This window comes from Gossypium arboreum, chromosome 6 (genome assembly GCF_025698485.1).
Source record: "Gossypium arboreum isolate Shixiya-1 chromosome 6, ASM2569848v2, whole genome shotgun sequence".
Lineage (NCBI taxonomy): Eukaryota > Viridiplantae > Streptophyta > Magnoliopsida > Malvales > Malvaceae > Gossypium > Gossypium arboreum.
Genome location: NC_069075.1, coordinates 75,717,422 through 75,730,189, shown reverse-complemented (window position 1 = coordinate 75,730,189; position 12,768 = coordinate 75,717,422). Strand labels below are relative to the sequence as shown.

The following is a 12,768-nucleotide window of genomic DNA, read 5'->3' as shown; positions in this document are numbered from 1 at the left end:
CAACGTGATTGAGGTATCTGAGTTCACATCGGGGATGTTGTTATATACCAGGTCCTGTAGAGTCGTCCATATATAGATTCAAGTTAATGAAGGGAAGAAGGTGAAAAGTACAGTATGTACCAGACAGTTCGGTTCTGCCGTTGGAACATCACATCAAATCAGTCGATACAGACATTGTGGATCACAGATTGGAAAAACCCATTAAGGTTACTGTAACTTGTTAGCAAAACTAGAAGGATATCTGAATCTTTTGGGTGAATCTCATTCGCAGACGAATAATTTAGCACTAGAAAGATTCCAGGCAGGAAACAGACTTTCAGCTAGTTCATCACTTAGCATCCCATTTTTTATGGAGCACTTTTTGACACTTTTTCTCAAAAGAGTACATAAAAAAAAAAAACCCAATGTCGAGAACATATTACACAACACCAAAGAACAATTACGCATATATATAATTTGCTAAACCTCACAATCAAGTGAGTGAAAGAACTTTCAAAGCAACTGTACGAGCCCCATGACTACTGCTTTGGTTAAAATGTATGTGACATAAAATTAAACCTATAGTCCTTATTCTATCAATTACACCAGAGTTGTAAACTTTTTTGCACAACACTTAAGTTGAATTCAAAAAAGTTGCGTTGTGATAAGCCAATTTTATCACGTCCAACCGACCTGTAATTGGGTATTATCCTCTTTGAGCACCCGCATGTCCCTCAAATTTATCATACACCACATCAAATAACAACCTTAGAGGAAGCCTAAGTACCCAAAGAGGACAAATAGCTGATTGAAGACGCAACAAAAATGAGAATACCCCATCGGCCTGCAACAAATCTCGACATTCTTTCCTTCTCTCTCCAATTTAACCATGCAAGGTTACATTTGCAGTGAAAGATGGAAGTGCAATTGCATCAAAAAAGAGTGGACTCTAAAATCAGAGCTTTCTGTTTTGGTTTTCTTAAATTCCCATAATACTTTCAGGGTAAATAAAAATTGGTAACAATGATGCCAAAAGTACAGTTTTTTTCTTCTTTAATTTCCCTTTTTCATAGGGGCATAAGTCTTCTGTACTTGAAGAACCACACAAATGCACAGAATATGATGATCCCGCAAACCCCTGTAATTATCAGGACCCACTTGAATGCACCAGGGTCATCAAACATAGGTATGGCAAAGTTCATACCAAATATTCCAGCTACCACACCAAAAATGGCAACGACAAACGTTGCAGTTGTCAGTAGCAGTTCAAATTGGATCAGCTGGTTTCGAACATTATCCTGCAACCCAAAGTTTTTCCTAAGATTAGAGTTCAACGCTTTCTGGCAATTTTGCCAATTGAAGCATAACAACAGGAGTATCAGAAATCATAACATCAAGAAAGATAAAGAGACGTGTTTTAGAATATGGTTGAATTCTCGGCCCCACAATCAAGTTGTCAAGGCCATTACAAACTTGGATCCAATGCTTTCATCCTGTTTATTTTCCCATTCTATATTACTTACAACAAATGTGCTAATCAGTTCTCAATCAAATAATCAATATATCACTTGGAGCCATTTGGATGCCGGGTGTCAGTTTGGTGGGTCAGACCACAATGGCACCCTGCATCCAGGAGGGGGCTTTAGAGTTTTATCTTCTCCACTTCAGGTTTGTGGAAAATACTTCTGTAGCAAAATTATCTATCAATGAGGAAAAATAACTTACCAGCTGAATGTTGATGAAATCCTCTGTGTCATCAATGTATTCCTTCAACTGAAGTAAAGAAGAAAATAATATTATATCCATCAAAAAGAAGGAAAGATGAAAAGGATTTAGACTGCAATAAGTGCTCTACATACTGAAGTCAACTTATTTAGGGTGCTGTCAATGAGAACAAAGTAAGCTTCCAGTAACATCTCAAGCTCTTCAATATTCTCTGTAGCGCTCTCTGAACTCCTCATGCTCTCATGGCGGCTCCTTGCAATGCTCAGGCTTTTCTCCAGCCTGCGCAATTCGGGTGGTGAAGCAACAGGAGAAACTGGTGCAGAAGCAGAAAGTCCGTCATTCGATCTGAATCCCACTAAAGATTGATCACCATAAAATGATGATTCCATTCTGCTTTTCTTCTCAGTAAGATACATTTCCGCCATATCACCATCATCATCCATTAGCTGTTCTATCTCATCTCTAACCTAAATAAAAAAGTGGAAAACTGTCAGAAGATGCAAGGCTGTCATTTACCTGCCAGAGAGAGAGAGAGAGAAGCATATATTTTTATACCTTTTGAACTCTTCGAGTCAATGCAACAAGTCTGCTCTTCAATCTACGGACACGCTCCAAGTTTAACGTACTGATCTTCGATGTAAGTTCATCCAATAGTGGATATGCTTCAATTTCCAATTCTGCTGCCTATGGAACATCAAATGAGTTACCAACATGCTCAGAAGTAATAAAATGCAAACAACAGAATATATTGATTGGGTCAAATCCTATAAAAAGTCACTGTAGTGCATTTTCTGAAAATTGAGTCCTACTATAATTTGATCATTTCTAACCTCTACTTCTCAAAATATGCATTTTCAGTTCCAAGGCCAATTTTTAAAATTCTTTCAAATAACTTGATTATCTTTTAAACATGTGGTGACATGATATATACACCTTGGCATATTTTGTACAGTTGGACATTTTTTCATATTTAAAAGTGTACAAAAATATGCCAAGGTGTATATGCCTCGCAATATTTTTTAAAAAAACCATGTCAAACTATTTAACGAATTAAGAGAAAAAAAAGTTCGCCTTAGGATTGGCAATATATGTTTCAAAACGTAGAGGGCTATAAATGATCAAATTATAGTAGAGGGACTAAACGTGAAAAAAAAAATATATAGGGACCCCTACAATTAGACCAATTGATATTAAAAAAAGATGATAATTCCTAAAAGAAGTACGCTGCCCAACTAGTAGAATATGGCCATGGTTAGAACTAATAACAGAATATAGAAGTTATCCCCTCAATTGAACATCGGTTGAGGGATAATTTTGTTAAAAAAGGCAAATCGAGGGGACAACATAGTGTGTTTCAATGGATTGACAAATTCGAGTGCTCCAATAGCTTTCAGGACTGGTTGGTTGGATCTCTAATATGAGTTAAATCATAGAACTTCTTCATAAGGCTTTCGACTAGCAAGGGAAGGGATGCATTGTCTCAAGATGAGAGATATTCCTTACCTTGAGACCTTGTACAATGTTGGTTGTCATATTTGATAGTTCACCTATCTGAGTAAATCCACACATTTTTATTTGATAATTCCCCTTAATCCATCAAGATTGCTAAAAGATATTGTTGGAATTCCTTAAATTAAGCAGATTTTCTACCTTAGTTCTAGGAATTTCCTTGTACTATTAGCCATAATCAAATTACTAATTTTTAGGGATAGGCTAATTTCTAGAGATTATTTCCTTTTTATTTTTCCTGCTATTCTTTAAAAGGCTGTAGTCAGATTAGAAGAAATAAGAATAATTCTTCTTCCTAAATTTGTACATGGTATCAAGAGCATCAGGAATTCAGTAGATCCTGCTCTTTCTTCTCTTTTCTTGTTCTGTTTTCTCTGTTAGAAACCCTACTCCCATAGGTGACACCGAAAATTCCTATGAGACTCTTCATAAACTTCGGCTAACCAAAACTCAACTTGAGGCTCTTCATAAACTACTCGGGACTCCTACAGCCAGTGGGTCACTAGCTATTCACGGTACTGCTTTAAATACTACACACGAACCTATCACAACTTCCTGGATACTAGACTCAGGTGCATTCGACCACATGACAGGTAATCTAAGTTTGTTTCACACCTATTTACCTTGTCATGATCACTCTCGGATTCGCATAGCTGATGGATCTTACTCGCTGGTGGCTGGAATGGGGACAGTTAAACTTACTGAAAATTTTTCCCTTGATAAAGTTTTACATGTTCCAAATCTTTCCCATAATTTACTCTCAATTAGCAAGCTTACCAAGGATGAAAAAGTACTTGTTGAATTTTCTGCTTTAGGTTGTGTGGTTCAGGAACAAGAATCGGGGAAGATGATTGGCACTGCTAAAGTTGATGATGGCTTATATGTTTGGAACAAAAACAGTTCACAAGAAGGGATGGCCTTATCTACATCAAAAGAAGATTTTATCATGCTATGGCACCGTAGACTAGGACACCCAAATTTCATGTACTTGAAGAAATTGTTTCCTCTACTATTTCTAAATAAGAAAATAAGTTCATTGAACTGTGAAGTTTGCCAACTGTCTAAACACACTCGTGTCCCTTATCCTTTGAAACCTTATGTTCAATCTCAACCTTTCTCTTTAATCCACAGTGATCTATGGGGAGCCAGTCGAGTAAAAAACATCACAGGGGCTAGGTGGTTCATAACTTCCATTGATGACCACACTAGAGTTTGTTGGATCTATCTCCTTAAAGAAAAATCCGAAGTCTCTAGAGTCTTCAAAATTTTCATTCAATGATTCGAACCCAGTTCAATTCAAATATTCACACCCTTAGAACTGATAATGGGAGAGAGTACTTTAATTCTATCCTAAGTCCTTATCTTTCTGAGCAAGGAATCATACATCAAAGTTCTTATCCTGACACCCCTTAACAAAACGGGGTTTCCGAGAGGAAAAATAGACACCTTATAGCCGTGGCTCGTGCTCTTATGTTTACTATGGGTGTACCAAAGTATTTATGGGGAGAAGCTGTCCTCACTGCTTGTTATCTTATAAACCGACTCCCATCTAAGGTATTAAACTTTCAAACACCTTTACATACTCTTCAAAAAATTTTTCCCTTGTTTCGTGTTCCTAATCTCCCAACCAAAACATTTGGTTGCAAAGCATTTGTCCACAACCATCAACCTAACCGATCTAAACTTGATCCTAGAGCCCACACTTGTGTCTTTATTGGTTACTCACCTACACAAAAAGGGTACAAGTGCTACTCTCCAACCTTACACCGGATGTTTATGTCCCTTGATGTTACTTTCTTTGAAAATGAGCCATCTTTTTCAGCCTCTCATCTTCAGGGGGAGATACTTAGTGAAGATGAGACCTTGAGCAATCTTCTCATTATACCTCAAGGCTCTATCAGCCCTACCACCACTACAAAACCTGCTGAAAATCCTACAGCCACTGTTATTCCTGTTTTGGAACCTGTTTTTCCTATCTCCACTGTTCAGCAACAAGAAACAAGGGTGATTAACCATACTAATGAAGAAAAACAGCCTACTCATTCTGAAAAACAACAAGAAAAAACTCGGGCTTCGTGTATACTCTCGGAGACATCAGCTGCCTGAGACAGAAACAGCAGTGCCAATGCCATCTTTACCCGAGGACTGTCTTGAGGAAGAAGTTTCACCTCCTTCATCTTCCATCTATCTTCCAATTGCAGTAAGAAAGGGCACTAGGAGCTGCACTCAACATCCCATTTCTCGGTTTGTATCCTATGGAAACTTGTCTAAATCCTACAATGCCTTTGTTTCTAATGTTGACTCTATAGAAACTCCAAAAAACATAGAAGAGGCTCTTAAGTCAACCAAATGGAGGCAAGCTGTGTTGGAAGAAATAAAGGCTCTTGAAGACAATGGAACTTGGGAAATATCTAAACTACCTACTGGGAAGAAGACCGTGGGTTGTAAGTGGATTTTCACCACAAAATTTAAACCAGATGGGAGCATTGATCGATACAAGGCTAGACTTGTGGCCAAGGGTTTCACTCAAACATATGGGTTGGACTATGAGGAAACCTTTGCACCGGTGGCAAAATTGAATACTATTCGAGTGCTTCTCTCAATTGCTGTCAACTTAGAATGGCCTTTGATCCAATTGGATGTAAAGAACGCTTTTCTCAATGGAGAATTAAACGAAGAAGTCTACATGGATTTTCCGCCTGGATTCGAAGGAAGCAAGGGCCAAGGATGCAAGTTGAAGAAGTCCTTGTATGGACTAAAGCAATCCCCTAGGGCTTGGTTTAATCGTTTTGCCAAAGCCATGACTAGTAGACATTATACTCAAGGTCAAGCTGATCACACCTTATTCTACAAACACTCGGATAATGGGAAGTGCTGTATTCTCATTGTCTATGTAGATGACATAATATTAACAGGGGATGATTCTATTGAAATTGAAAGACTAAAAGAGTTCTTAAGTCTTGAGTTTCAACTTAAAGACTTGGGGAATCTTCGATATTTTCTAGGAATGGAGATAGCAAGGTCAAAGGCGGTATTTCAATCTCTCAAAGAAAGTATGTTCTTGATCTACTTTCGAAGTTGGACTGTTGGGTTGCAAACCAGCCGAGACTCCTATGGAACCCAACCTTAAATTAGGAACTGATAAGGATGGAGAAGAGGTAGACAGGAGGAGATATCAACGGTTAGTGGGAAAACTTATCTATCTTTCTCACACTCGTCCGGACATAGCTTTTGGAGTAAGTGTTATAAGTCAATTTATGCATGCTCCTAGGAAGAAACATTTGGAAGCTGCCTACAGGATATTGAGATACTTAAAAGGGACTCCTGGTAAGGGGTTGCATTTCAAGAAAGATGTAAATCGAAGCATAGAAGTCTACACTGATGCAGACTGGGCAGGGGCAGTTAATGACAGGCGCTCCACAAGCGGTTACTGCAGCTATGTTTGGGGTAATCTCGTGACATGGAGGAGTAAAAAGCAATCTGTTGTGGCACGCAGCAGTGCTGAATCTGAATATCGAGCTTTGTCCCACGGTATATGTGAAGGAATGTGGTAACAACGGCTAATGGGAGAACTAAAATTATCCTATACAAAACCTATAACATTATACTGTGACAACCAGGCAGCAGTTAGCATAGCTCATAACCCTGTACACCATGACCGTACCAAGCATGTGGAAATTGATCGCCACTTTATTACGGAGAAAATTAACAAAGGGGAAGTTTGTGTTTCATATCTACCTACAAGACAACAAGTAGCAGATGTGTTAACCAAAAGCTTGAGCAGAAAAATGTTCGAAGAAATTATGGGCAAGCTGGGTTTGATTAACATCTACACTCCAGCTTGAGGGGGAGTGTTGGAATTCCTTAAATTAAGCAGATTTTCTAACTTAGCTCTAGGAATTTCCTTGTACTATTAGCCATAATCAAATTACTAATTTTTAGGGATAGGCTAATTTCTAGAGATTATTTCCTTTTTATTTTTCCTGCTATTCTTTAAAAGGCTGTAGTCAGATTAGAAGAAATAAGAATAATTCTTCTTCCTAAATTTGTACAGATATCATAGACTTGGAAAGGCTTAAAACAAAAATGACAAAACTAGATATCATAGAGGATTGTTTTTTAAAAACGGGAGACAACAACAACAACAACAAAAAACTATAATAAAAGAATTAAAGGTACGCAAATAGAATTTATAAAAGGAATAAAGCAACATTTAGTCCCTGTACTTGACAACTTTTCCCAACTTAGTCTCTGAACTATAATAAACAGGATGTTGTGGCTTTCTCGTTGCAATATATGTTAGAAGTATCTATCATTTTCTATTTGCAGAAAATATTTCCAAATGAGTGGAACATCTCTATTGAATGACTAAATTGTAAGGAGAATATTTTAGGAACAGGGAAATAACAAAATTGAAGACCTTGAAGCTGTCCAAATGTTGCAAGACATTTTTCCCATGGCAGATAGTAGGGATCGGAAGGCAGAATTCTTAAACAAAATGTTCAAAATATGTTCAAGTCATCTTGGAAACTATAAGTTGTGTCAGCAATTGAGGCCTATTCCTCTCTTGATCTTAAAATTGGCTGGATTTCTTTCATTGTTGCAAGAGATAATCTTAAAAATTCTTGAATATGCTGTGATTGTAGTGAATGGTGTTCCTAAACAGGAATTGTTGTCTCTATGTTTGTTTATCACAACAATTAGTTTTATCAAAGTTAAAGCTCATCATCCTTTCTTTTTACGTAAGGCTCCTATTGTTTGATGAACAATACAGGAAGCCATAAGAAAAGTAGGTGTGCTAGAAGTCTTGTTGGATGGTATGAAGCGACATAAGTTTATTTTGGGTCAAAATCAACATGTTTGTAATGCCAATTAGTTGGACAGAAAAACCAGTTTTAACGGCTTCAAGCAACACTTCGACAGAGAGGGTGTTATTGTTACTTCAATCAAGTTCATGGAATTTGGTTCAAGGAAGTTCCCAATTTTTGAAGCTAAGGATATTCAAATTGATTAGCATTATGGTGCATCAACAAGACATTCGCTTGAAGCATGGTTAGGTTCACATATTGATTTTGATATGGTGGACGTTGCAATTAAATATATTTGCTCCTATGAAGCTGATAAAGCTATTCTTGTTTCCCACATAGGCGGGGATGACACTTCTAAGCTCCTTGACAAGATTAAAGTAAACATTTATGAGAATCGTAGCAAGTTTCTGATCTCTCCTCTACATGGTTTTACCATCATTAACCAACAAGAAATATCTAACTGTGCACCACCTAAGAAATGAAAATGAAAGTAACATCTCCAAAAATGATGTTGAAAATTCAGATAATAGGCAGCAGCTTCCTAAAGCTAAAACAAAGGTTATTTAAGATGTGGTTGATGTTAAGGCAACTAAGTTTAAATGGGGTAATTGATATTAGAGATTTTTGCTGAAACAGCCAGTGGAAGTTCTTGGATGGCGTAAGAAGAGCTACAAGGAGCTTATCAAGAAATTTATGTTGAAGTGGTGAAGCTTTTCTTACCGCTGTCAATTTTCCAAGCCAGGTTAGATATATTAAAACAGCTAAGAGGTTAGTAGTTATCTTAAGGGTTTAAAGAAAGGGCTAGAAATAAAACTTTATTTGCAAAAAGGCCTAGTAACTTTATTTGCAAGAAAAAAAGCCTATATAAATAAGTTGTCAGCTTTACAACTATTATTATTCCTATTATTTTTCTTTGATTTAATATAAAGAAATTAGAGGTTTTTTAAACCCTAAATTTTCTAGAGTTTCACCTTCTTTCTTACTTGTTTGTTTAGCCCTAATTCTTCCTATTGCTTCTATTTTCTCCCCTAAACCACATCAGAAAAACTCAGCCAAAATCAAGTAACAAGAACATGCAACATTTTTCATGACTTGCTGTTATATGTGTTATTTATTTTCCTTAATTTTTACATAGCTCAACATCCCCAACAATCAAAATATAAATCTGCAATTGATGGATCTTCCAACCACTTTTTTAGTTTTTAATATATTTTTAAATGTCAACAAGGTGAATGATTCTTGGGTGAATGATTTTAGGTTTATCATCCCAAGTCTAATTCAAATGCAATAAGGTGTTTTAGGCCACTTTCACACACCTGTGAATCAAGGAATGTACAGGCAGCTTCCAAAGCAACTTCCAGAGCCCTAAACTCAAAGGGCAAATAATCAGGGGATGTGCTCCCGTATACATTGTCAAAACCCCTACTGCTTCTTCTTCTGTTCAACTCGGGACCCTCTGATTGCCATACCTCACCTACTCCACTTGTAAGTCGCCTTTGTAACTCCACAACATAATGCAAAACATAGCTATCAAGGGAATTCAAGAGTAGAACCTCGTCGGCAGTGATAATACACCTTATCTGCTCTAAATTTACAACAATAGCCTTCTCTCTACCGAGGATTGTCGAGGGGTAAACAAACAATGGGTCAAGAAGCCGTAGGTCTCGGGCTGGTAGATCACATCGACGCATCATAGTGAACTTGTCAACCTCGATTATTTGCGAATTCCCAGATGTATCAACACGGATCCAAGATCTGAGTCCTTGGCCCCGCTTCTTTAACCCCGATAAATCCATGCCTTGGAAAGGCTGGCGTCCAGAGGCAGATGGCCGATAGGAAGCATCTCTAATGTTTATAGCCGACTGAGGTTTCGGTGGAAGCAAACGCTCTTTTAGGTCTGCCATCACAGAATACTGAAACAAATAACAAAACCAGTTAACGACAACACTGTATAATCCAGTTCTGAAGGGGGGGGGGGGGGCGGAAACAGAAAAAGTGGCTTTAGGTCTCAACTCTCAAGAAGCTCACTTTTCCAACAAAGTCTAAAAGCTACTCAAATATTGTAATCCAACTATCAAATCCAAGAACTTTTTACTTCAAAGCCTGAATACAATTCCATAACTAGATTAACCATGTTCATTAATGCATCAGAAACCAAAGCAACTTCCTTTTTTTTTTTTTGCAGCCTGAGATCGAAAATCTATCAAACGCATGAATAATTCAGCATGCGAGGTACAAAATTCAGCATCAGGATATCGCCTAAAAATGCTACCTAAAAATTGGCCTAGTTCCTTCCACAGCCTTATAATTATACTAAATAGAACAATAATAATATAAAGAAAACTGAAAATAAAGAGCAAAATCTATTTAAATTCCAACTCAAGCATAATAAATAAACAAAACAGTAACAAAAGAGTATATATTATTTCAAGGAGACTAGCTTACCTCGAATCAATAAAACTAAGATTTAACTCTCAGATAAGCGTGAAGAAGATATAATCACAGCCTCTGATTAAATAAGCTAATATCGACACATCAAAAACTGCAAAAAATAATTGGATTAATAAATTAAATTATAACAACATAAAGAAAATAGGGAAAAGGAAACCCTAGATTTGGAAAAGTACCTTGGCAGCAGCGGATGATTGAGAACAGGAGGATTTAGTGAGGAAGAGAACTCCTGGATCAAATACGAAATTTTTTACGTGTTTAAAAAAAAAAATAAAATAAAATAAAATAGTTTAAAAAATTTACGAAAGGCGGTGTAAGTTTTACTCAATTAGCTAAGACGAGAATCTTAATTAAGAATCTATGATTGAAATTTTTGATGTTAAAAAAGGATTTCTGATGCGGAGAGCCTTTTTTTTCTTGGTTGCTTTTATTAGTTTTGTCGGCTCCTGAGTCGTCGTGACCCTGAGGTTCTTTAAAAGAAAATTTTTAATTACTAGTAAACCAATAAAATGGTTTATTTTAATCACTATGCTATTAAACCATAAATAGCGTGGATTTTAAAATAATAAATTAAAACTGTGAGCCCCACCGTCTTATCATTTTTTTTCTTCCTCATCCTTTCTTCCCCTCCAAATCTCAGCCCGATTTTACAATAAGGCATAAAAAGTCCATTTTCATTTTCCAAACAGCTTATTCAATCTCCTTTAGAATTTGGATATTACTAGCACTGACTCACTCCCCAAATTTTTTTTTTTTTTTTGCATCAACTCAACTCAACAGTTGCTTGTATATATCATTATAAACTCTCGAATACCGGATAAAAGTTGTATAGGATCAAAACTCTGAGCTGATTTTTTTTTAATTATAAAGTTCAACAAGTTTTTTTTGTTAACTCGATGGATTTTCCATAGTTGAGTAGAGATGAAGCTGTTGTCGTATCCCAAATCCTCCAATTGTGCAGGCCGGATAATCTTTTCCTTGCAATCCATCTCCTAAAACCCCCCAAACCCAAACACCCTCTTCCCTAAACCTTTACTGTAATCTTGCCTCTTGAAAGCATGCACATACCTTCAATCTTTTCCTCACGGCCCATCTTAAATCTGCTCACCACATGGATCGTTCTATAGATATCAATTTATTTGTTCTCTACTTTAAGCTGTGTACTGATTTTAGAGAAACTCGGAGAGTTTTTGATTTGGTGCTTGTAAAATAAGATAATTCGTGTATTTTGATGGTTTCGGAGTATATTAAAGTGGGAAGACCAGAGAGTTCACTTCAACTGTTTTTTGAATTACTGAGGTTAGGAGCTGAGCCTAGTAGGTTCACTCTATCTGCTGTGATCAAGGCTTGTTCGGTTTTAGGGAAGTTGAGGATGGGATGCTGCTTTTATGCCATTGTTATGAAACATGGGTTTCATTCGGATAATGTAATTTTGATTGCGTTGATTGAGTTTTATGGGAGGAACGGGCAGTCGAATGAGACGTGCCAGTTGTTCGATGAATTGCGTGAACTGGGTGCAATTTGTTTGGTTTGTGTAAGGAAATGTTGAGGTTTTTGTATTTGATATTTCCCTACCCACAGTTGAACTCTCTATTTGGCTACCAGGATCCACCAAGTAGCATATCGGGTGAAGACTGTGAATCAACCTCCTTCACTACGATCCCCTCTACTTCCGTAGAGTATGAATCAAACCAATCAAGATAATTCTTTCTAATCAAAGAACTCCCCGAAGTCATCAAACCTACTAGTCCCGATTCTCAATAATTTCATGTCTGAAAATGGTTAGTCTTTTTTACCCTTCCTTATTTAACATGGGTATCTAATATGTTGAGTCACTTCGTTCAAAAATACAATTTAAGGGGACAAATTTGTATTAGCATTCGCAACTACATTTTTTTGCTATTAATTTTTATGTATAATTATTTAATAATTAAAATATAGATATATATGATTTGAAATATGAATAAAATGATAATTGCATTGTGCTTCCAATTTTTAATAAATAATACCTAACATATCAAAATCCAAAAATTAGTATGCTTTTCTACTATTTGAAAAAAACCAAAATTAAAATATAATTTTGCATATAGTAACCATATGATATAAAAAAAGAAGAAGAAGGAGAAATCATTCACCTATCTAAACAAGTTGGACTTTTAAATTGTAATCTCCTTTCTTTCATGTCACAAAAATCATTTATAATTGAATCATCATCAAAGTTCTATACAATTTCTTTTTCAATATATATGATCAAGTAACTTCCTAAATAATCATCTTCTATTTTATTTCCAAGTTT

At 36.4% G+C, this 12,768-nt stretch overlaps 1 protein-coding gene across 2 annotated transcripts; it reads right to left on the bottom strand.

The window, feature by feature from the left end:
• Window positions 1-358: 358 nt before the first annotated feature.
• LOC108464958 (magnesium transporter MRS2-1) lies at window positions 359-10,945 on the bottom strand. Of its 2 annotated transcripts, XM_017765238.2 has the most exons (8): window positions 10,797-10,941; window positions 10,649-10,701; window positions 10,467-10,563; window positions 9,338-9,934; window positions 2,260-2,388; window positions 1,839-2,171; window positions 1,705-1,752; window positions 359-1,277 (listed from the first exon to the last, which is right to left on the bottom strand). In XM_017765238.2, exons 4-8 carry the CDS (start codon window positions 9,923-9,925, stop codon window positions 1,047-1,049), a joined length of 1,329 nt encoding a protein of 442 aa, XP_017620727.1. In that variant the 5' UTR covers window positions 9,926-9,934; window positions 10,467-10,563; window positions 10,649-10,701; window positions 10,797-10,941; the 3' UTR covers window positions 359-1,046. The 2 variants fall into 2 exon arrangements, with proteins under 2 accessions (XP_017620727.1, XP_017620726.1); XM_017765237.2 differs by having other exon boundaries at window positions 10,649-10,945.
• Between the last annotated feature and the right edge of the window lie 1,823 nt (window positions 10,946-12,768).

Bases quoted from the DNA above. Each gene is read 5' to 3' on its own strand.
- LOC108464958 (XM_017765237.2), bottom strand. From the start codon at position 9,925: ATGGCAGACCTAAAAGAGCGTTTGCTTCCACCGAAACCTCAGTCGGCT. The intron at 2,172-2,259 runs GTATAAAAATAT...TTTTTTATTTAG, and splicing joins TGACTCGAAGAGTTCAAAAG to GTTAGAGATGAGATAGAACA. The intron at 1,278-1,704 runs GTAAGTTATTTT...TTTGGGTTGCAG, and splicing joins ATTTCATCAACATTCAGCTG to GATAATGTTCGAAACCAGCT.